The 25939-nt window shown below is 41.3% G+C and overlaps 1 protein-coding gene across 5 annotated transcripts in view; it reads right to left on the minus strand.

The window, feature by feature from the left end:
- Positions 1-25939, minus strand: part of LOC116938710 (inactive dipeptidyl peptidase 10-like) — a 113806-nt gene that overhangs the window by 24155 nt on the left and 63712 nt on the right. For all 5 annotated transcript variants that reach the window (XM_032946219.2, XM_032946221.2, XM_032946223.2 and 2 more), the window contains 7 exons: positions 23722-23774; positions 18837-18918; positions 9910-10030; positions 7765-7919; positions 3188-3288; positions 2397-2520; positions 135-173 (listed from right to left, as the gene is read on the minus strand). In XM_032946219.2, the coding sequence (XP_032802110.1) occupies positions 135-173; positions 2397-2520; positions 3188-3288; positions 7765-7919; positions 9910-10030; positions 18837-18918; positions 23722-23774 (675 nt within the window). The remainder of the gene's footprint in view (positions 1-134; positions 174-2396; positions 2521-3187; positions 3289-7764; positions 7920-9909; positions 10031-18836; positions 18919-23721; positions 23775-25939) is intronic.

A 25939-nucleotide genomic window follows, 5' to 3' on the forward strand; every position in this document is an offset into this window, starting at 1 on the left:
TCTCTGGATCTGGGCAAAATGCATCTTAACGTGGCATGAATTAATTACAATGTGTTTAGTTTACTACACCAGAGTGAAATAAACTCTGTGGAGCTAGAGTGGGTATGGATTACCAATCGAAAACAAACACATACCTGTCCAGAAAGCCAGGCTTCAGAACTCTCTTTGTGTCGCTGAAAAACAAATATGAAATAAAATCTTGAATCTCACAATAATAGAAATATTTTTTGAACGGAAATATGCTGCGTCATCGGTTATTAAAACAAACATAAGGGTACTACTGTATAATGTGGGCTATCAGTTCCTGTTATTGTATTCAGCTTCTAGGTTTCCCATGCCAAAGAGACGTATGCCTTGTTTCCATGGCCAGCGGGAACTCAGCCAGGCCCCCAACAGCTTAGGTCCAGAAATAAGAAGTCCCTGGTAGAGAGGTTCCCATTTAATCCCAGATCTGGTCCTCTGAGCCCCTTCCCAAACTGACCAGAAATAAGAAGTCCCTGGTAGAGAGGTTCCCATTTAATCCCAGATCTGGTCCTCTGAGCCCCTTCCCAAACTGACCAGAAATAAGAAGTCCCTGGTAGAGAGGTTCCCATTTAATCCCAGATCTGGTCCTCTGAGCCCCTTCCCAAACTGACCAGAAATAAGAAGTCCCTGGTAGAGAGGTTCCCATTTAATCCCAGATCTGGTCCTCTGAGCCCCTTCCCAAACTGACCAGAAATAAGAAGTCCCTGGTAGAGAGGTTCCCATTTAATCCCAGATCTGGTCCTCTGAGCCCCTTCCCAAACTGACCAGAAATAAGAAGTCCCTGGTAGAGAGGTTCTCATTTAATCCCAGATCTGGTCCTCTGAGCCCCTTCCCAAACTGACCAGAAATAAGAAGTCCCTGGTAGAGAGGTTCCCATTTAATCCCAGATCTGGTCCTCTGAGCCCCTTCCCAAACTGACCAGAAATAAGAAGTCCCTGGTAGAGAGGTTCCCATTTAATCCCAGATCTGGTCCTCTGAGCCCCTTCCCAAACTGACCAGGAATAAGAAGTCCCTGGTAGAGAGGTTCCCATTTAATCCCAGATCTGGTCCTCTGAGCCCCTTCCCAAACTGACCAGAAATAAGAAGTCCCTGGTAGAGAGGTTCCCATTTAATCCCAGATCTGGTCCTCTGAGCCCCTTCCCAAACTGACCAGAAATAAGAAGTCCCTGGTAGAGAGGTTCCCATTTAATCCCAGATCTGGTCCTCTGAGCCCCTTCCCAAACTGACCAGAAATAAGAAGTCCCTGGTAGAGAGGTTCCCATTTAATCCCAGATCTGGTCCTCTGAGCCCCTTCCCAAACTGACCAGAAATAAGAAGTCCTTGGTAAAGAGGTTCCCATTTAATCCCAGATCTGGTCCTCTGAGCCCCTTCCCAAACTGACCAGAAATAAGAAGTCCCTGGTAGAGAGGTTCCCATTTAATCCCAGATCTGGTCCTCTGAGCCCCTTCCCAAACTGACCAGAAATAAGAAGTCCCTGGTAGAGAGGTTCCCATTTAATCCCAGATCTGGTCCTCTGAGCCCCTTCCCAAACTGACCAGAAATAAGAAGTCCCTGGTAGAGAGGTTTCCCATTTAATCCCAGATCTGGTCCTCTGAGCCCCTTCCCAAACTGACCAGAAATAAGAAGTCCCTGGTAGAGAGGTTCCCATTTAATCCCAGATCTGGTCCTCTGAGCCCCTTCCCAAACTGACCAGAAATAAGAAGTCCCTGGTAGAGAGGTTCCCATTTAATCCCAGATCTGGTCCTCTGAGCCCCTTCCCAAACTGACCACATGCTCAGAACTTGGCAGGAACCAATCAAAATGCCTCGGGGGGGGGGGGGGGGGGGGGGGGAGTCAATGCTCAAACAAGACGCTTGTGGGATGTTCAACTTCTTTCCAATGTCAGTGATAAAAAAACAAATATATGGCCGAAAAGTAAGAAATATATATTTGAACTAAAAATATGTTAACTTTGACCCAAACCTTCATTAAACTTTATTTTAAATGTTTGGGAGAAAGCACACTGCAACTCTAATCCCCCATCAATGCAATGTATATGTGGGAGGGAGTGAGGTGGACAGAGAAGTGGGGGGGGGGGGGCATGGGGGGTATGAGCACACAGAGCCCTATGTTTCATGGGCACAAGGACCGATATACTGGTTCCCCTCCTGAGACAGTCCTGTGCCATTAGCTGGGTCTGAAGAGCCGGGTTCCCAGGCTGGTTCCCAGGCTCTCACCTGATTTCTAAATGTCAATGATTTAATGGGATGGCTGATTCATTCACAAAAACTTGCAGCCGCAATAAACATTAAGGAAAAGAGCACATTATGGGTCTTTGCCGTACAAATTGGCCTGTTTTCCATAAAGGCCAAGCAGTGTCAAGCAAGTCACACCTCTGAGCACACTCCAGACGAGGCATTGCAGAAGGTGAGGATGGAGAAGTTCTGAGCCCGGCTGAGCCAATTAACGGCCAGCATGCTGTTCATTACCCAGGCCACCATGGGGATGTAAAATTCCCTGTCGAAAGAGGAACGTGAGTTGACCGGACAGGAACATGTCAATGACAAAGCCAAACAATTGTAAATTATAATTACACGTTATAAAATGCAAAAAAATGGCTGTAACATGTGGCATAAATATAAGGTGTTACCATGTTCAAACACTAAATAGAAACCAATTACAAGGCGTCACAATTGCGCAGTGACACAAGTTTGGGAGAAAAAAGCACACTACATATCACTTTGATAATTTATGTATTGTCCTTGAAACTGATTGGTCTGGGGTTGTCTCACCAGTGCTTGATAATGGCCACCTTAAAAGAAGCAGCACAAGAAAATTTCAATCGCCCAATGTGTTAATAGCTCGCGTTCAGCATTTATGACTAGAATTCCACATTATTCGTTGTTCATCTGTGGTGTCCATTCCACAAGATTATTCGTTGTTCATCTGTGGTGTCCACTACACAAGACACCAACTTAACATGGACAGAAAATTAATGAATTGGGAAAATGCCTCCATTTTAAAGAACCAGATTATATAATCCAGAACTGCATAATGTGTCAGCCTCACAGTAAAAACCTGTGGAAGACTACAATGTGACCTGTGTTCACTTGGGAATGCGAACTCCGGTGGGTGTGAGGTGGAAAGTGTGGAATGCCGAAGGGTGCAGCATCTGTGATCTCACCTTTGTTTGAGCGTCTCAGGAGGAAAGAGCTCTGTTGTGGCAGGGCTGGGTGAGTTCAGATCGGCCAAAAATAGTCTCACTCTTGGGTTGTTCTGCCCTGCCTAAGTGTGCACACCATTGACGGAATGTGTGTTACGTACTGAACGTTCATGAATAAAAGTGTTTGTTTAATCATATGAGCGACGCGTAACTTTACAAGCCATTTCTGGTGTGTATATACAAAACCCCTCCTGAAACCAATTGGATTGTTTTGGGAAAGCGCACTCGTTAAGGCCATGATGGCGGACAGCGGAGTGGCATTTATAGCTTCCCCAGTTCCAATGTTCACACACACCACTATATCCTCATTTGAGTCTGAGCAGACCTTTAGAGCGTGGTGATGGCTGCAGTCCAGGCCAGATCCACATTACCACTGATGCTACCGCAGCCAGAAAAATCACCAGGTTACCAGGATTGTAGTGCAGTGCCATTAACACTACGCCACTGCACACATATGTGTTTTTGTGTTTATATATACACTGTTGTCAAAATTCAGTAAGCTCGATTGATATTTTTCATCTGTGCACATACCCACTCCAAACAATACAAATATTCGGGATCGGTTTTTTGAGACATTGATTCTATATCAAAATACTGTCAGGACATCTTCTTTGGTTCTTTCGGTAAGGTCACGTAGAAAGAGAATAAAATAATAAAATAAAACAAGACAATAAAATTCTCACGACGTTTCGGCCACAACACAAGTAGCCTTCTTCAGGTGAAAGAACAGAACTGTCGGGACGACAGAGCTTCAATTAACGCTGTTAAGATTCGCAGCGTCTTTTAAGCTCGGTGAGAGGCGTGGCGAGCCTTGAAAAAGGAGTTCACATATCAAAGCAGGAGAATTTAGCATTGAAAAAACTGAGGGATTAGCTTGTGACAGAAATAGCTGTGTTCAAGTCAAAGTTTACATATCCACAGAGGCATTTAGTATATGGACGCTAAAGGCCTCCAATTACCAACTATTATAAAGTAAACCATAGCGTATTTTAAGCTCGGTGAGAAGCGTGGAGAGCCTTGACAAAGGAGTTTACATATCAGAGCAGGAGAATTTAGCATTGAAATAGCCGAGGGATTAGCTTGTGACAGAAATAGCTGTGTTAAAGTCAAAGTTTACATATCAACAGAGGCATTTAGTATATGGACGCTAAAGGCCTCCAACTAACCAACTATCATAAAGTAAACCGATGTTTATTATTTCCCCATACTCAGTTTCTGGCCTACATAAAAAAAGTGTGTGCACTGTTATTATTACATATTCATTCACCATTTGCAATATTTTAATTAAAATACTAAGTGTAAGCCATTTCCTTACAAAGAGCGTAGGTGTCACCCTTGATTGACTGGTCCATTAGGCCAACAAAAGACTTTGCTGATAGAGCTCTTTATCTTGCACGGTGACCATGGGAATGCAGTTTTAATAATCGTATATAGCTACAGCTCATACTAACACCGGAATGCCAGATAATATGCAGAGAACATTCACTGGCGTTCGTGTGCCTTTCCTCCAGTCCAATATATTCGAGGAAAGGCAACGTGGCTAAGCAATGAATTGATTGAATGTACTAATGAAAACATGTTAAACATATTACATGTTAAATATTCTTTAATTGAAAAAGCTACTCAGCTTCAGAGTGCAGGTTGGATTACTAAATTTGGCAGGTCCCCGATGTATGCTGGTGGGGAGACAGAATGATTCACTGTGAATACCTCTCTGATTGCTGGCAGCAGTGTAAATGTACAATATTTCCTCTCTGCTATTTGAACACATTATCCCTTACTTGCAGTCTGTGTGCACGAGTCAATTCGCGTGCATTTATTTGAGTGCATACGTGCATTAGCTTTGTGTAGGTTGTACATGCTTCATACACACACGCAGGTTAGGCAGGTGCACTGCATGTTTGTACTTATATGCATCCCGTTTGCCAGGGTACATCACATCGATGCTGAGCCCCTTTTTCCCAGGGGCTGCTTGATTAATGCGTACGAGGCCCCGTTTGCACTAAACCCTGACACGAAACACGCACATAGGTTGGTGTGCACAGATGCACACACTGATACACACACACACACATACAGTGCGCACACCCTGACACGCACAGATTCATTGGTTAACAAAAAAGACAAAGATCCCCCATATATCTTTTACAGATTGTTGGGGCAACTGTTATTTGCGAGCACCTATGAAGGTCGACACAGCACACGAAGGGCTGGGTGGGTCAGCACCATGCCTCCCCAGTGGTCATGTTTGCACACTGCACCAGGTGCTCATTTAAGGCTGAGTCCATCTAGGGAACACCTAGGACAAGTTCAGATATACAGCACTGATGTCTGCTGTGAGCGAGAATCGGATTCGGGTTGCCGAGTTCACACACACATAAAACAACCACACAAAGACAGGCACACACTCATACGTTCACACGTAGATATGCACACAATGACATGCACATTCCAACCTATGCCTGTGTGTGTCAGTGTGTGCGTGTGCACGCCGAGATATCATAGGTTTTTGTACAAACGCAGACTCTTGGATACGTATCCCACAGTGTACCTCCATGCCCCCAACATGACCAGGATATCATTGACATGCAGGGCATGAGTTCAGCCTTGCCGTTCGATGAAACAGAGTACCCGACCAGTAAAACGGCTTTCCGCTTGTACTCTGATTCCCACTCGAGCAAGACAATCGCTCCATTACAGGCACAGTATTATGGCTGTGAGAGAAAGCTGAGCTACTACATTCTAATTGCAGATGCTGGGTTACATGGGAAATTATTTTCCAGATGGTACTCACCAGCTAGGTTCCGCTTTCCATCATTACAAGTTAACGTTATATTTACATTCGCCAATGTTTAGCGAATTGATAACTCTTCTCCAATTATGCCCAGAGAATAAAAAGGTCATCTAGAAAGTTCCATGCCCATCAATACAGATAAATTAAAACTGTAAAAAAATAGTTTTTCCATTTCTTGTTCAAAATACAAAATCCAGACTCATAGACAGTAACACATATTTTAATTGGCAAAAGACTGTGATCATTTTTACAGCACTTTAATTAATCTAGCCCCTCATAAGCATTACCAGCTCACGCAAGGAATGGGAAAGAGACCACGCCTGTATTCTGAAGGTGACGTGCGCGGACATTAAGAATCTGGACTTGTCAGTACGGTTCTGCATCAGCGGTCTGCCAAATGGGAGAGGCGCTGTGAGAAATTTAAGTGCTAGGGGCGATTGGATTTGCGTAGCAATGCACTCACTGTGCAGTCCCCTCGAGGGATGGCATCCATACCACGTGGAGTGTGAGGCAAATAAATGGTGGGAAATCTTGCCCTATAATTGCCTAATGTACTGTGAACGCACTAGTATTAACACCATAATCTCTGAAATAGAATAATTAAATGGTCTAGTTTTCTTATAACATTTTAGTTTTAGTATATAGCCTCAAGCTGTTTGAATGTGACAATTATTACTAGATTTCCCCCAGTGTAATGTTGACTGAACTTGATGATCCTTTCATTTGAATGCTGTCTCAGTGCATCGCTGAACTTTTTAAATTAATTAAAGTATTTGGCATTTATGTGGCACAGAGAGCTTCCAATTAATAATGTATACATTTCTAAAACCTACACGTGAAATGTTAATATTCTTGGTTCTTTCGGTAAATGTCACGTGACTTTACCGAAAGAACCAAGAATATGAATCCCTGCAGTCACGAAAGCTTTAAATCAAAAGTGAAATTGTCAATTCAGTAATAGTGTAATGAGCGACTTCCGTGACACGTCATGTAGAGGGTACTTCTTCTTTTATTTCTCACACGGGCACAACACAGGCCAACCTTTATTGTTCTCACTCTGGGTACACCGCTTAGATATGAACGTCTCTACTGGCTACACACGCGGCCGATCACTCGGCGTGGTCCCACCGCCCTCACTCGGCTACGCCGCTGCCTGGCGGCGTGACGAGGATGGCGATGGAAACCCCGCAGGAGATCTTCCACGTGGCCGGACGACGGAGAGAGATGACAGCGAGCAGCGACGCAGTCCGGACCCAAGAATCCACCCACGAACCACGAGCCCTGGTCCGCCCCCGTTTATATCTCTCCAGGCATGGCTAGGCCCCGCCTCCGGCCACGCCCTATCGTGGAACCTTCGAGCAGGTTCCCGGAGCATCTCGGCCAACCCCGCCTATTACCTTTGCCCCAGATACCTCTCCCTTTCTGATTGGATGTTGTTTTAACCGTGCTCGTACCCGTGCTTCCTTTTCCCAGCCAGCAGGTGTCATCATGTCATTACAATAGCATTCCGGGTACTATTAGCCTTCACTTTACTCAATGGTTGTGCATCTTGGAAAAAAATCAACTTCAGTGTGACATTTTCTTGAATGTGAATTCAGATAGATTATAGGTGCTCACTACATCTTGAATCACATTAAAGTATTGCACTTAATTGGGGCCATCAGACATGTATTATCAGCAAATTAAGGCAAACAGCCATGGTTTGTTGTGGATGCCAACATCTGGTAACTCGCAAGAGACTCACCTTGGGGTAAGGGTATTTCCTGCTGGTGGGGTAAACAGCCCCGGTGTATTGTGGGATTTCAGCGAGCGGGACATTTGAGTCGTTTATAGAAGCGAAGGCAAGACGGCTTCCATCCGGAGAGCACCAGTGAGCCACGGACGAGTGTAGCACTTCCTCTGGACAAACACAAACAGCACCCATGCGGCTCTCTGATCTGCGTTAGTGTTAGTGCGTGTTGTTCGGCATGGTGTCTAACTTTTTTTCCCACGTGCTCGAAACGTCGGACATCATGCCGTAGCACACTCGGTACAAACCCCCCAAAAAACTCAGGAGAGCCATAAAGTACAACTGCGAGAACAAACGCAGTATCTATCCCCCCATGTGGCCTTACGGACCGTAGGAGCAAGCGCTGTTGGTGTGGCCTGCACCATGCCTGGCTGAATTGGTCTCACAGGGCTGATGCAAAAATACGCACACATGTGCATGCCCACGCAATAATTTTTTTATTTTTATTTTAAAGCACCACAGAGTAAATATTATTTTGTTAAAGCACTGTAATACATTTATAATTTTGTTTTCCTTTATCCAAAAGAGCCTCAACGAGTCTGACTTATGTACTGTATACAAACGGCCCTCATACACACTTTTGCCCTTGTTAGACATTATTATCGCCTGTTTTGGGGGCTTATACTTGAATTACCTCGACCGTGCAGGTGTGCAAGTGCTATAATGTTTGTCTGCCAACTCTTGAAGCCAAACCCCTCTTTTGTTTCCCATCATTTAGGAGACCTCGATGCAAAGGTACGTGGCAGCAGGGATCGGAGGATGATTGGCAAATTTTGCAGTGAGAGAGAAACAAAAAAGAAGAGAGCAAACAGTTGGATTCTTCGGCAGCAGGAACGTGAAGACGATGAACACCTTGTTTTTCTTTCAAAAAGAAGGGACATTACAAACGAATGTAGAGATTTTAGGCACCCCCAGTCATCGGAAACTTATGTACAGTACAACAGCGTGATGTTTTTTTTATTTTGCGGACAGTCTCACTTCAATGCGCACCACACTAAACATCCAAACCTGTCACCACATAAATCTACTTGATGTTCGTGGGTAAGAACACGAATGAATGATACATTTGGGGATCTTGTCGTACAGTTTTTTTTTTAACCAATGCAGTACAATTCCCTTCTTTGTTATTCGCTGAGCAACCACGCTTCGCTGCCGTGTACACTTTCTACCTGCGTCATAATAATGAGGTGCTGAGCAAAAGATAATGGCCTTCATCGTCAGATACTTGCTCAGCGCAATCCTTTTCCACAGATTTGCTGAGGCAGGTATCAGACATCTCTGAAATGCAATGCTGAACAAACGCTGACAAGAAAGGCTTTATTTCGAATGTTTTATAAAGGAAATCTGGTACAGTGTGATGCTTCATGATCAACTTTCTGTCTGTATTGAGAACTCACTCACGTCATTAACAAATAAAGCACATTTGTATTGCTGAAATTACAGGTATTGGCGAGCAATGACGTGCGTGCTTGTCCATAACTTTACCAGATCGTGTGGATTACATGTGAGTGAAGTCTCAGTCAATTCATTTCAATGGGACTTGCTCAAATGATGGCAAAGTCACCTTTAAAAAATGAACACCTTTCTATACTTCTTTACACACCAATTCATCCAGGAAATAGGTATCTTACACGAAACATCAAGTTATAAATACAATTCATGCATGTATATATATAGCACACACTCAGCAACCGTGTTTCGCATCACCTTATGTGGGAAAACGATACCTTGGGATCCTGATGAATGAGTAACTCAAACATACCACTTTTGCCTGCCCTGTACAACCATTCAGCCTTCACTCGGCTGACAGATTGCACTGTCCGTGTGCAGGGCTGGAGGAGAGGGGACTGGAGAAGGATACCAGCTGTAACTTATACCCTATTATAAAAGGCCAATAAAACAACAAGCGTCAGGGTCGGGATCGAGCCCATGATCTTTATACCAGGAGACATAGTTAACATCTCGCCACCATAGTGACACTGCAGTGAGACTCGCGTTATAATGTAAGACAAGATAGAGGGACCAAGATGTAACCACGCATCATACCTCCGATTAGTGGAGGTGCAAAAGAAGTTCAACATACATATGGTGATGTCATACCTTCATACAGCCAGTCGGAAATCCCATTGTAGACCGAGCCCACCTTCCCAGTGGAGGTGATCTGGATGGGTGCTGACTGCAAGTCCGGTTTTAAATAAAGGTCGTTGTTATAGACGTATACCTGCCAACAGAAACAGAGGGGAAAAAAAGGTCTATCAGCTTTGACCAGTGGTAATGCTATTCTAATGATGTTGACACAATGACCCATGTTATAATGATAAACTCAACGCATTTGTCAAAGAAACTGTAGCCTTCAAAGGAAAAACATAGACCAGGTAACATCTTGGGCATTGTCCGTTACTAGGGCTGTAGTAATCGGAGCAGGTCAGATTCAGAATTTGCAGTATCCTCGATCCATCCGATCTATCTGCTGGTTTGGGAGTTAAGTGTATAACATGGCTACAAAAGCAAATCAGATTGCATCAAAACAGTTACATTGGATTTCTGATCGGTTGGTTATCAATTAAATTTGTGGTTATGTTTTCACATGCAGTTAAACACATTGTGCAGCTGTAAGTTATTTAAAACATATTTTTTAATCACACTGCACGTTCAGAGCAAATGTCTTTCGCAAACCAATATTACGATTCTAAGTAGATTTTTGAGTCAGATTGCATAAGTATAATGCGTGTTGTCCACCCTCCACAACATTGAACAATTGTGAGGTTTATCTCCAACGTACCGGCGTGCCGACGCACTAGTACATTGTTCCGTTTGTTCACGTGGCAACTTGGCTGTGTCAGGTGGATGAGGGTTTAACGACACGCATTTTACTTACGAGATCTGACCCAAAAATCAACTATGAATGCATACTGTACATTAAAATTATAATGAAATTGTGAAAAAAATATTAACAAGTAAAAAACTGTGATTATTGCAATAACATTCTGAAGCTCAGCTAATTGTCATGAAATGTTTCAAATTAACGAAAACATATTTTAATTAAAAAATTACACCTCTGATAAGTCATATGTTCTTGGATATACTGAATGCAAATACATTAATCAGAATAATTGTTTAGTAACTTTTTTTGTTATTACTCCAAGTATGAGTTCCTGTTACTTTTCTGTGGCAAACTTTTACAATGACAAGCACACCCATACAGCACAGCTGTGGAAAATATGGATCCAAAGTGTGCAGAGTTTGAGATCTGAGTACAAGAATTGAGAACATGGTGACGATAGCAGTATTAGTGAGAAGATAAGTGTGCAGAGAAGGTTGTTGGTATTAAATTGAGTATGACATTGGTGTTCGTATAAATGTTGCAATGAGTCATCAGTCTGTATGGAAAAAAATCCATTAAGGTGAAAGGGGAAGAGTTACTGAAAGAACACAGAAGCAAACATAAGCTACGAGCGGTAAAATTCGAGAGCTTTTACCAAGAGTAACCGAGGCCTACAGCAGTAAAGATTGAGTGCAACGTCAGGTATAAAATACTGTTGACTGGTTCAAACTTTACTCCCAAATAAAAAAAGAATCATCATGAAACAAATAAACACTTTTACAACAAAAATATCCTACATGTACGTCCGATATTTTTTTCTGCTAAAGTCTTGTGAAATGTCTTGATATTAAATATAGGTCTCTCTAAAATGTGTGGCATATATGCATACATACACATTTAAAATGACATAATGCACGCGTGTATTTTAAGTTATTTTTCGATTTAAAGCTTTCGTGACTGCAAGGATGCATCTTCTTTGGTTCTTTCGGTAAAGTCACGTAGAATGAGAATAAAATAATAAATTGATAAAATAAAATAACACAATAAAATTCTCACGACGTTTCGGCCACAACACAAGCGGCCTTCATCAGGTGAAGGGACGAGACTGTCTGGAGGACAGCGCTGGAGCGAACAAAGCCACGCTCAGATCGCGACCTTTAGGCTGTGTGAGAAGAAACTAAGCGCCTTGACAAAGGAATTAGCATAGAATTTAGCATTGAAATAGCTGAGTGATTAGCTTGTGACTGGTCACAGAAATGGCTATGTTAAAGTTAAAGCATACACATCCACAGAGGCACCCCTTGACAAAGGAATTAGAATAGAATTTAGCATTGAAATAGCTGAGTGATTAGCTTGTGACTGGTCACAGAAATAGCTATGTTAAAGTCAGAGCATACACATTCACAGAGGCACCTAGTACAAATCAAACAGGAGAATTTAGCATTGAAATAACTAGGAGAATTTAGCATTGAAATAACTGAGTGATTAGCTTGTGACTGGTCACAGAAATGGCTATGTTGAAGTCAAAGCCTACACATCTGAGCTATTCACAGTAACTGGGTATACACTACACTATATAATGAATACTATATAGGGAACCAATAAAAAACTAAAATATAAATTACCTCAATGTTATCAATAAACTCTATATATTCTCCAATCAGCTAAGCTACCAACAATAAGTCGTTATATATCACAATGCTATATGGCATGAAGCAAAAATTGCATGCAATTATACATACGCACACATTTATAAATACCTCTTAATGCAAGCCAAATGGAATGTCATTTGAAAGCCATTGTATGTGTAATGTAATAACACGGGCTGCTGACAGGGAAGTGGTACTGGCAGCAGGGGGCAGTACACACGTTAGCAAAAGGGGATCGAAGGGGAGGCCCAGGAAGGGGTCGATCTGGAAGCCCGATAACTTGCTAGTAGGTTCTAGAAAAGGCGGCGTGGCAAGGGAGGGGCCAGGCCACGCCAGGAGGATAAGAGGGGGTCTGGGACGGGGGCTCGGGGCTGTTGCTGGAAGTGGATCCCCTCGTTGTGTCACTGTTCGTCGCCGCCGTCTCGACCATCTTAGACGCCGCTTGCTAGACAGGCTGCCAACTGTTCTAGTCAGATAGGACCGTCGAAAGAGGCGGATGTGTGACTAGCGTGTAAGCACGTGGGGCGCTTGTAGTTCCCCGACGTGTAGAATGAAGAAGGTGCCTTGGGAACCCTGTCTCCGACTGAGTCACTACATATGTGAAGTGAATGAAAAGATAGTGAACTATTATGAAAGAGAGCGAGCATTAGTTTAACACGACAATGATCATTAATTCAATAATAAGCCATACCTGAGATTAATATGTATGTTCTTATATGTGCTTTATTTATAACCCAGTGCGAGCCCCTTGGGAACAAATTACATTTTCATGATAGAGTGTAAAACAATCAGAGCACTGTTAATAGAGAGTGTGAATCCAACTAATCGGATATTTATCCTTTCTAAAACCTGAAGACTGCCTTCAAAATTCTCAGTGAAAATCCTGTTGCATGTCCCACAAAGCTAACATGTTTAATGTCAGAGTTTAGTTTAATCTACAGCTAAACGTTTCGCAACACAACACATGCCAAGAAAAGAGGAAAAAGAACCTGCACACTGGAAACGTAACAAAAACCGAGGGGCAGCAGCCCCTCCTCCACAAACACTGCGTCGCCAGACCGCCTTTCGCTCTATTTGATTTTCAGATTTTGTGATAACAGCGTCAAAAGATTGGCCCTGGTGGATAACAGCTGCTTAGTGTCCCGCAAATGCATGAACAACAACGACAACAAAAACACTTCAATACTTTAATTTGATTAAGCCAGTCGAACACAAACTGTTAAACATCAGTTTTATGGCAGTGCCACCACTCTTACTCTTTGTAAATGGTGCATAAGCAGCACCATTATGAAGACAGCATAATGACAAGATGTCCATGTTTGGTGTGTGGGTTTTTGCGAATTTCCCTTTGGCCATAAAAGCAGCTTATTCTAAGTGGGGCTGTGGCTCTGTGCTACAGTTCAGTTTTTAAAAGTGATCAGGACATGAGCTGATACGGCCATGCATGCAATAACTCAACTTTGTTTCTTAATATATTAAAATGTCAAAAATTACCATTATTTGCAGAGAGCATGTTATGTTTTACTCACGGGATCATAAGTTCTACTGTTTGACAAGAAAAACTAAATATATCTACCTACATACAGTGAGGGAAAAAAGTATTTGATCCCCTGCTGATTTTGTACGTTTGCCCACTGACAAATAAATGATTAGTCTATAATTTTAATGGTAGGTTTATTTGAACAGTGAGAGACAGAATAACAACAACAAAATGCAGAAAAACGCATGTCAAAAATGTTATAAATTGATTTGCATTTTAATGAGGGAAATAAGTATTTGACCCCTCTGCAAACATGACTTAGTACTTGGTGGCAAAACCCTTGTTGGCAATCACAGAGGTCAGACGTTTCTTGTAGTTGGCCACCAGGTTTGCACACATCTCAGGAGGGATTTTGTCCCACTCCTCTTTGCAGATCTTCTCCAAGTCATTAAGGTTTCGAGGCTGACGTTTGGCAACTCGAACCTTCAGCTCCCTCCAAAGATTTTCTATGGGATTAAGGTCTGGAGACTGGCTAAGCCACTCCAGGACTTTAATGTGCTTCTTCTTGAACCACTCCTTTGTTGCCTTGGCCGTGTGTTTTGGGTCATTGCCATGCTGGAATACCCATCCACGACCCATTTTCAATGCCCTGGCTGAGGAAAGGAGGTTCTCACCCAAGATTTGACGGTACATGGCCCCGTCCATCGTCCCTTTGCGGTGAAGTTGTCCTGTCCTCTTAGCAGAAAAACACCCCCAAAGCATAATGTTTCCATCTCCATGTTTGACGGTGGGGATGGTGTTATTGGGGTCATAGGCAGCATTCCTCCTCCTCCAAACACGGCGAGTTGAGTTGATGCCAAAAAGCTCCATTTTGGTCTCATCTGACCACAACACTTTCACCCAGTTGTCCTCTGAATCATTCAGATGTTCATTGGCAAATAACATACGGGCATGTATATGTGCTTTCTTCAGCAGGGAGACCTTGCGGGCACTGCAGGATTTCAGTCCTTCATGGCGTAGTGTGTTACCAATTGTTTTCTTGGTGACTATGATCCCAGCTGCCTTGACATCATTGACAATATCCTCCCGTGTAGTTCTGGGCTGATTCCTCACCGTTCTCATGATCATTGCAACTTCACGAGGTGAGATCTTGCATGGAGCCCCAGGCCGAGGGAGATTGACAGTCCTTTTGTATTGCTTCCATTTGCGAATAATCGCACCAACTGTTATCACCTTCTCACCAAGCTGCTTGGCAATGGTCTTGTAGCCCATTCCAGCCTTGTGTAGGTCTACAATCTTGTCCCTGACATACTTGGAGAGCTCTTTGGTCTTGACCATGGTGGAGAGTTTGGAATCTGATTGATTGATTGCTTCTGTGGACAGGTGTCTTTTATACAGGTAACAAGCTGAGATTAGGAGCACTCCCTTTAAGAGTGTGCTCCTAATCTCAGCTCGTTTCCCGTTTAAAAGACACCTGGGAGCCAGAAATATTTTTGATTGAGAGGGGGTCAAATACTTATTTCCCTCACTAAAATGCAAATCAATTCATAACATTTTTGACATGCGTTTTTCTGGATTTTGTTGTTGTTATTCTGTCTCTCACTGTTAAAATAAACCTACCATTAAAATTATAGACTGATGATTTCTTTGTCAGTGGGCAAACGTACAAAATCAGCAGGGGATCAAATACTTTTTTCCCTCACTGTAGGTAGAGGTAAGGGTTTTTGCCTACTCTTCCAAGCATCTTGGAAGAGGTGTGAACACGCATACTTTACCCCACCATAGAAGACATGCCAATCGATAAACTGTCATGTAAACACTTATACTGCTGGGTGGACAGAGGCGGGGGGGAAAGGGGGGTTAAGAAAGTTGTTCAGCATTTCAACTACCGGTGTCACAAGACCAAATCGACAACCTCTAGATTGCAAGTCCAGTGTGCTAAGCATTCCTCCACGACAGCACGACTATCCCTACATATGTGACAACATTAGAGATCAAGGGCTCCAATGCCTGCAACCCATTGACAACCCATACCGCAGATAATTTCTCACATGTCATTGAGAAATTATATTGTAAGAGAGAAATTATGATCAGGACATTCATTCTTTGCAGTTGAGACAAAGATTACATATACGATCATAATTTGCAATAAAGTATGCAAATAAATAGCCTTTCTGGAATTGTAGTGGACACTATACATTCAAAAAGAGTATTTATATCCCTTAATTAAAGGGGGCCAGTGGCACTAATTAGGTTTCAATGTGCATGGAGCTTGGATGGGCCTTATAAATCTGGGCACATGCACTGGGTTGTGCAGGGAGTTATTCCAAAATACATGGATTTTTTTGCAAAACTATAATGATGTGAGTTAATGTCTCTGGGAAGTGAGCTAATGGTGTTGTAATTAGCATATCCGCCCTTGTTACCTTGTTGGATTCTGTACTAATGATTAATAGGCACCCATAAAATTAACTGAAAACCTTAAAGTGATGAAAGGAAATGTTTTTTATCCGAGGCATAAATGAGTGAATACGATTTATTAATTAATTTATGAATGTTGAAATATAGTTCATCTTCAATGTTGGAGGGGAATGTTATCAACTTCAACATTTAATATTTTAAAAAGCCTTATATAGAGCATTGCATAGGGAGGTCAGAACCAAATGAGAGACAGTATCTCTTTGTAAGGAAAAAATAGGACAATAGAGTATTTTATGTAAATTGTATGTCAATTCTTGACAGTTGAAGCTTTTTATGTCCATTTGATAATTATTGAAATGTGTATTTCATAGAAGTGTATTTACAAATGGTATTTGCTTTCAGAATAGCTCATACTTTACAGCGCACATATCCAGTTGATTTCCCTGCTCAGTTCACGCTGTGTTCCATGCCATGATAACCTATTTAATCACCACACACACATTGCGTGAATGAGTGAACTTTTATATTGCACAATAGGATAATAGTTTGTGAACCAAAAGTTGGCATACCTATTTTTCTTTCTTTGTGTACTGCACAATTTATTGAATCTGCTGGTTCCGTTTAGAATGTGTTATTTATTCCTAATTTTATTCCATCAGTGATACTGGTGTCATATCATGAGATGAAGTAATAATTTGCAGTGTGGTATAAAATGGGACGACGGACTCTGCGGAAGGCGATATCACATAACTACTTGTGAGAACTCTTCATTATATCCAAGCTGCACTTCCCAACATGCTCTTCACAGAGAAAAATTCACCGCAAAGCAGTATAAATTATATTTTTTCATTTCAAACCAGGATTTGTTTTCTAAATTGAATGAAAATTTCGTGCAGTCATTGCTAACCGCCTGACCATATTCGTACAAAGGATCACAGCAGTAATGGGTTAAGGCACTGATCTACTATATATATGATTAGCTTGATTTTGCCTGCTCTTTATTGTGTACGTTCAGGTGATTTCAACGTTTATGCGGAAGAGAATTGTAAACGTCAATCCATGAAAAAATACAAATCACTCGTGCTCTTTGTGAGCACTTGGTGTACAACATAAAAGGTCACTCATAACGGCAGGAGACTATTGCATCAGAGTGCATATATCTGAATACAAAGTCCCGTAAAACCACTTCAACAAATCTGCATGTAATAATAGGGGTTTTCCCCTTTTTTCTGGCAACAAAACTGAAACCTTTTTACAAGGATTCATGTCTGCATTAACCACAATACTTGCAGTTAAAATGCAAACAAAAAACACACTGATAATATATGCATTGTCCTTGAAACTGACTGGTCCACACCGATATTCGCCTGTCTAAGTAAGGCATGCAGAGGGAGAACATTACCAGGTAATGTTGTCCTACTGTTTCTCACTCACAGCCAAATTAGGGACAGACATGAAGCAAGACCCTTTCCAGGCAAGACTAATGGGTCCATCAGTTATGAGCAGGCGACAAATGTCCCATCAAGCCTTTTACACATATATCATGCATCAACATACATACATTATAGAAGTAAATACACACCGTGAGCACCAGACGTGCCAGTTGTGCCTCGCTCAGCAGTCGCCATCACAGACGGCAATTTCGTGGGCCAAAGGCTGTGCCTCTACACAGCAGTGTTTCCCAGTTGTGGCCCTAAATTACATTTCAGTATCCTGCTGTGGCGGTGAGCTATTTCAGATTGCATGACCTCTGAAGTGATGCCTAACCTCTATAAGTAAATGGACTGTACACTCAGTGTACACTTATGCATGCCATTGACCTAACACACTTAAATACACAATGTGAACTTTGAATATGTAAGATATCTTTTGTGAATAAACTCAATGGGTCAGACATGAAGAGATTAAAAAAATGGCTGTATTTGAAATGGATCTTTCACTGTGGAATGATGACCCAGTCCCGGTCTCCCCTACTGTATTTAGTATTTTATTAATTTCTTAGCAAATGCTGTTTTTATTTTTCATATTTACAGGAATTTACTTTGCGCAATTTTAAAAGGATTTCCGTTGCAAAGAGCTAGATCGTCCAAATGTTTTCGATATGTTGCTTGGTAAAGCATAATCTCTCACGACTGGAACTTTTGCTGACACATAATACAGTGAATGCTTTTAACGTTAATATGTTCTAAATGTATAATAGGCTGCATGTTGAACGCATATCAACAAATTATCTTTTTTGGTAAAAAATATAATGGTTATGGTTGCCAAAGGTCCTTCTATACACAGGAACATCCTCTTTTTGAGGTACATTTTCAGTAGAATCTGCAAGAACTTTTAAATATTTAAAATTCCACTTTTTGTCAAATAGATACAATTATCCCGTATTCCCATGGCGTGCCCTGTTTTTTTTTACATCAGAGGTGGTGATCCTGAAAATGCATTTTTCTCAGCTACAACACAATCCTGAACTGTATTGAAATACATAATCCATCTGATCGGCAATGTTTATATAAACAGGTTGCTTAAACTCTACTCATCAACCAATGCATTATTTTGAGTGTCTGAACTGCCGTGACCTCTGTGACTGTACATATGGATGCCCAACGGTGGTTGCATTCGTGCGTATACAAGGCAGACATATGTCAGCACTTGCCATTTGGTGAGCATGACTGCACCAGCCAGCCAACTGCAGCCGTTCTCTCTCCTCCCCAGCAGGAAGCACGTCGTGGAACTCCCTGGGAGAAACCAGCAAGAGAGACAATGTCATTCTGCAGATTGCAGAGGCTTAACCAGTGGCAACAACATGGGGGTATGAAACAACATGGACGCACAAGGGGGAGAAATCGTCAGATGAGAAAATATTAACATTTGGAATACTTAAGGAAAATGCAAAATATTGTGTTTTTTTCCCATGACAGGAGAAGGACAGCTTGCGGCACAGAGACTCACACCTGCGATGAAGAACTTCAGAGGAGAAGGTTGGTGGATCATACAAATTTGTGTAACTCCCAAACCTGCTGGCCTGCGAGGCTGTTTCATGGCAGTACAGTAAATACATTGAATTCATCTTGTGTCATCCATCCCCTTATATGCATGGGTTTTCACAGGAGACTGTGGTTTTCTCCCATATGCCAATCTCTCATTAACAGGATTAGCCAAACATTCTGATGCAGGACCCTCATGAAAATGAGTCTTAAGACTCAGTTAGATTTTCATCTGATAAACAAAGGACATTATTATTATTTACTGCAGAGAGTACTGGTAGATTGCAGTATTTATGGGAATGCCAGACTCAGTAAGTGACTTATAATTTAAGTAAACATAATAAGCAAATGCATTGTAAAGCTACAACAAAAAAGAAAATGGTCACGTGGAATTCAGTATTTATTGTCAATTTTAAATGATATACTTAAAAGCTGTCCCAAGGGTAATGAGAATAAACATATTTTGAAAAAAAAATTGCACGTTATCAATTTATTGGGTGGAATTGATATGCACAAGTGTAATGCAGTAATCCAACAGGACACTTTCTAAGGAGCAATCTCAGATGAAAACACCAATACAGTTTGAAAAGGAAAGGGACAATGACATATAGTCGAAATACCTATAATTGTGTCTCAAGGAAATTAGGTTATTGAAAGCAGACTCACAGACATAGAGATTAAGGCCACTATTATGTGAGATAAAGGGCTATTTTAAAATGGGAAAATTATGACCATCATGCCCTTGAACGTGACGAGCTGTTTATTGGTGTTGTATGCCCCGACAGCTGAATAACTTGCCATTTAGCACACCGAACAAGACTGAGAAAAGGTGACAGCTCTCCAGAGACCCTACGTGACTAGAGCCTTTGATAAGATGGCTACAGCAAAAAAAATAAAGGAGAAAATCCAGATGGCCTATTTGCTGGAAGAGCCCATTAATTAATTACATTACTCAAAAAAAGAAAACATCAATAACATTAATTGATTAATATACAAGTCAGTTTGCGATACAAACACGTTGAAAATGTATACAATGTATATACGCCGTACTTGTTTCGCACCGTACGTGTTGTTTTGGAGGTAACAACCTAAACAAACTATATGACAGGGGACCGTATTACTTACTGATGTAAACCAAAACTGTGAAGATGACTCCCATCCACTTCACCAAGTGATCTGTCTCATCATGGCTATTGGCAAAATGCTGCTGAGCAGTGCTTTTGCTCCTCAGTCCTGTTTATATGATCTAAGCGTAGGCTACGCTGCAATTTACACGGCATGGCTGAAATGTGACCTCCACAAATTTGGAAATTACCTCAAATGGGTGATTACTTTGCCGACTCTGAAAAAACTGTTTCCCTACCAAATAAAAACTCGTTCTGATTTGTCAGCTTAAGTCTCAGGATTATCATCTGTGAGCGGTGTCAGAACTTGAGATCCAGCCGCCGGTTGTAACATCACAACAGTCCGGTGGGTCCCAGAGAATGTAAGCTCTGCTGCAGGTGGGTGTAGTTTGTAATCTCCAGGGAAAAAATATAACATGCATAAATAATGGTCTAGTACTCAAGTTCAATACGATACAAAAACACGTTTTTTTTAACGGACTTTGATAAAAAAAATGAAGCATTTCAATTAAACATATGAAGTCTATCATGCTCAAGTTTGGTGTTTGAGTAATATATACAGTAAGTTTCTATTTCCAAAAGTCATTGTGATATAATTATAGTAAAATAAGCACTATGGTATTATATAAGAAAACACATCTTTGAAAATTTACCCTTTACAGTAAACCGTTAATATTCGCGGGGGGATATGTGCCTGGAGAACGGCATGAACAACAGATCCGCGAATATTAATTCCTAAAACTTATAAGGAAAATAGGGATTGGGGGGCACAAACGTACACTGCGTTTAAACATAAACACATACATTGCAATGTACATATTAACGAATATATAGTATTAATATGTGAAATAACTCACCTTCATTAATGATAAACGTATTTAGAAGCGCAAGTATCATTGAATGAATTAAAAAAACCCCATTACGCATTACATAATTCCCAACATTTGCAAAGGAAAGCACTCGCGTGTAAACAGTGCAACATACAAAGGCAGACTGAGAGCGACGTTTCGTGGGGAGCAACCATCGAGCACTCACCACCTCCCCACGCCTCACCACTTCTTGTCGGGTAGCATGGTGCCACGGTTACTAATATCTAAAACATAGCCCTGCGAATTTCAAATAGCACTGCAATAACTATGGCGTAGCTACGCAACACCACAATTATAAATCCCACGAATTTTAAGGTGGTTTTCTGTTTATTGTCAATTCATACTTTGCATGTATATGACCAAATCACCAGGCAACGGGATCAATCTCATCAGATCTTGGAAGCTGAACAGGCTTGATCCTGGATAGTGCTTAGATGGGTGACGACCCTGTACAAAAAACATTGGTGGAATGGGCATTGTGGGCAATGTGGGCAGAAGAGGGCAGTGATGCAAAATCCATTATTGTTCTGATGTATGGTCAAAATATCCCTCTTAGCCTTCAAGTGGAACGACAATAATAGGCTGAAAACATACAGTGCTTAGCAAGTTTGCTGTGCACGGTAATAATGCACGAGAGGGATATCCGTGAACAAATGTACCACCCAGTCATCTGCTGCACAAGACTCCACAGCATCTTTTGTAATAATGGCCCATTGTGTTCTTGTGCCATGGCGACGGGTACAACAACAATTGGTCATACAGAGATACAAGACCTCATGCACTGAGGTGACTGCCTACCCCTGAAGCCTGCCTGGACATTGTGATACCTGCTTAAATCATCAGCAAGTGCACGTAGGAAAATGTTGTACGGACTGAGATACAGATCTAAAATAAAAAAAAATATCACATACGTGGCGCAATGCAAGTTGTGGTGATTTTCTCAGTCGGTATAGCTTAACACTCACATGGGAAATGTAACGAAATATTACAAGGGATTTGGAATTCTAGAAGACAGCCACTTTGTACGATGAATCTCGCATTAGTATGATAGGAGTCAGACACCCTTTGTAACACACCGCTAATAAATATGTTGAAAGAAAATAGTACGAAATGCATTTCCATGCCCATAGATTATATGTATGGGTTGATAGAACAATGGTTGGTACAGTATGTCCAACCCTGTCTGGTAATGTGGCAAACCATTCCAAAAGTGTGCCATGTGCCTCGTAGAGGAATGTAAAGATGTTGTGACCTCATTTGCAAGAGAAGGCCATTGTGCCATTGTATAATGGCCAAAATCACCAGCCATAATGAATCCACTGCTGCATAACCGTCACTGCAAGCTGTCACCATCTTTCATGGTCCTGCGATTCCACAATTCGTCTGGCACATGAGCTGATATTATTGCTCATGTTTGCGGTCAAAGTCCTCTTGGGCATACTGCCTGCTTTCGCTGTCACTGTCATACCCTAGCCCACTCATGTCCTGTAATCGATATGTTCCTCTTTCTGTCTCTAAGTATAATTAAAAATACACACTTCTCCATGCTTCTTTACTTAGTTTTCAGATTGTTTAATTGGCTTTGTAAATGTCTGATACATAGCAGGAAATATACACTGATTAAAAACAGCTTTCTTCCTCAGGAAGATTGGTATATGGTAAGTTTAATTCTTAAGTTCAGTTTACATAAGAATTACAACACGCTCTTGATTGCCTCTTAATTCAATCGTCTAGATCCCGGTCCATCTTCAGGAACTGACCTAAGCGTACCTGATGTATTTTACAGCTCCGTCCCCCTGACAGATATTTTCAAATTAACAAATTGTTGTTCATGACTTTTACCTCGCCCATATTTATCTTGAGCTCCACATTAAAGGCTTAATTTTTAAGGCAATTTTGTGAAGTAAATTTCCTTTGGTTGATATAATGAATATTATGTTTGCAAATCTGAGGTTAATATTTTTCCACACTGATATGTATTCCTTTGTTTTACCACTCTAGTTTTGGAAAATAACCTTAATGTTTACACCATTGGAACCTCTACCAATCAATTTCAAGGACAGTGCATACATTATCAGAGTTATGTTTTTTTGTTTGCATTCCGACAACAGGTATTATGGTCAATGCAAACATGACTCCTTGTAAAAAAAAAAGGTGTCAGTTTTGTTGCCAGATAAAAGGGTAATAAAACAATTATCAACCTCAATGTTGTTGTGAAAAATTTGCCGAATGCACATCTCATTTTCTGACTCCCATTCTAATATGTATGTTGGTACTTTATTCATGCAGTCTCAGTGTAGCCATCCCCACTCTTTTGAAAAGTTTTACTGTTTGTATGTTGAAAAATACAGGCCTAAGTCCAATATCTGAACACTGCCTGAAATATAATATCATGGAGTTACTGCCGATGAATAGATCCAAGTGCAGTTTCCTTCCCGGTTTGCGCCGCATGTTGAGCATTTCTTCTATCAAGCTTTCGCCACGCACTCCTGCGAGGATCTTCACGAGGTGAATGAAAACGTACATGTGATATTATATAACCAGATATTAATGTACTGTACCTTGTCTGCAGGCTGTAGACGGTGAACAGCGCTGTGTAGGAGAATCGGTAAACCTGAAAAATAAACAATGGCATTATTCCTGACCGTGTCGCGTGTTATTTACAAACGAATGAAATACGAATTAGGCACATTCTTTTTTTTGCTTGAAGCGTATACAAGTAATTGGACTCATAACTGATTTAAACAAAGCCACTGGTGCAATGCCATCCCGAAGACTAAGTCACTCGGAATATGCCCAATCCCATCGGATGTTGAAAGATTAGCAAGGTTGGCCCTCGATAACAGTGCCGGATGGGTAACCACCATTCGCAAAAGACAGGCGTCATAGGCTGCGGGGCTGCGTTTTGGGCATAGGGCAGTCGAGAAAACTACATTTTTGCATCGTAATTATAAGCTCCCACGTCTGTGCACTCCATCTTCACCAACCCATAATGACCAGCATGGTAAAGTATGGCAAAATAACCGCCATGTCCTGCATGGCTTGGGGAGGCCTTCTTTCAGCAGTGGAAATGTATACACACATGTATCACAAAACTAAATTCGACAATATTATCACATCATGCATAAGCCAATGTCATATTGGACAAAAAAATGACAATGATAGATTTTTTTCCTGCAATGATTGTCAGGGTAGAGGCTATGATATGCAGTACATGACTGGCAATTTGGGGTGTGTCCTGGAACAACTGACTAACCCACAAAATCGCATTGTCCAGAGAGTAGGCTTTTGTTGAGTGTAGGTGGATTAAGTGGATAAAAAAGTTAACGATTGAGTTCATTGTGTGGCCATCTGTGGAGAGGTTATACAATAAAACTGTTGTAATTGCATTGTAAAGTGTTCCAATGAAGCTAGCATGGGCTATATCAAATTTACGTGTGGTTAACCAAGTTTTTCTAAGACACTGTCCAACCATAAGTAAGTTTGATAGAACCAATATATCGGATGACTTTTCAGATGTCATTCGTGAAATTTACGCGACCTTATACTTCACAGTACTGCTCAGAGTAACCAAATATTGTCTTTTACTGGCACAAAAACACACACACGAGTTGAATTAATTGCATCATCACGAACCGAAAGGCTTTCTAATTCGTACTAATGGATGCATGGGCAGTATCCCATCTCCCAGCATAAATATTGTCTGCCCCGTATGGGTGAAATGTCAAGTGAAAATCTAAAGCTTAAACACCTATATCTGTGAGCAGAGAGCATTCCTGCTTCACCACCATGCACCAACACAAATCCCAGCCTTCTGCTCACTCCCAAAATGTTCGGGCAATGCATGGCATTTTTACATTCTACCCAAACAGGCTTGTTTTCTGCGATTATAAAAGATGAGCGTGAATTAGATGATCTGTCCTGGAATATTCAAAGCATTTGTATGTAACTATACACTATAAAATTAGAATATGTATGTCCCAGGTATTTAAAAATGAAAGCTTCTGCCATTACACTAGACGTTTAAAGGAACAAAGCAAGTGCATATTGAAATTATTTTACTGGTACATTTTCCTTCTCATTCATGTGCACAAGCATGCATACATTTGAATTGAAATGTTCGCATACATTTAATTGCTAAGTTTACTGGAACTCAGTATGCTCCCTTACATAAATTTGTGTCATTACATGACATCAACAGGCACTGCCAACACCACCTACAAAACAATACAATGCTCACCCGCTTGTAAAGTAGCAAGCATTGCCAAATATTGATTTACATAGCCATTTTCCTAACATATTCATTAGCTAAAGTGCACGTAACAATGTGTACAATTGCAACTCCACGTGCATCATCTCACTTAATAGACAGTTGAGCTCAACGATGAAATCTCAAGAAGACAGCCACAGACAGTAATAAAGACTGAGGGAAAACAGAGTGAATTCTCACGTCAAGTATCTACCCATTAAACATGCAACGTTAGGTCAACATTGGGTCAATGTTTGGCCAGCGTTGGTCAAGTGATTTGAACCACATGCCAACGCGGGCCCAACGTTGCATGTTTACTGGACACAAAGCACGTGTATATGTCAGCACCTGTAAAACTTCCACAACCAAGTCGGCACCGAATTATTCGTTTAACGTTTTGAACGCGATGCATTCACTGATTGCTAATTCCTGACAATAATCGTACAGATTGCAGAGCCTTGACTCATGACAACTGCACATGGCATGGGACAACATGGGTGGATAAAGAAGGTTCTGGACAGACGACAGAA

This window comes from Petromyzon marinus, chromosome 4, assembly GCF_048934315.1.
Source record: "Petromyzon marinus isolate PM22_M1 ecotype Great Lakes invasive population chromosome 4, UKy_Petmar_22M1.pri1.0, whole genome shotgun sequence".
Classification (NCBI taxonomy): domain Eukaryota; kingdom Metazoa; phylum Chordata; class Hyperoartia; order Petromyzontiformes; family Petromyzontidae; genus Petromyzon; species Petromyzon marinus.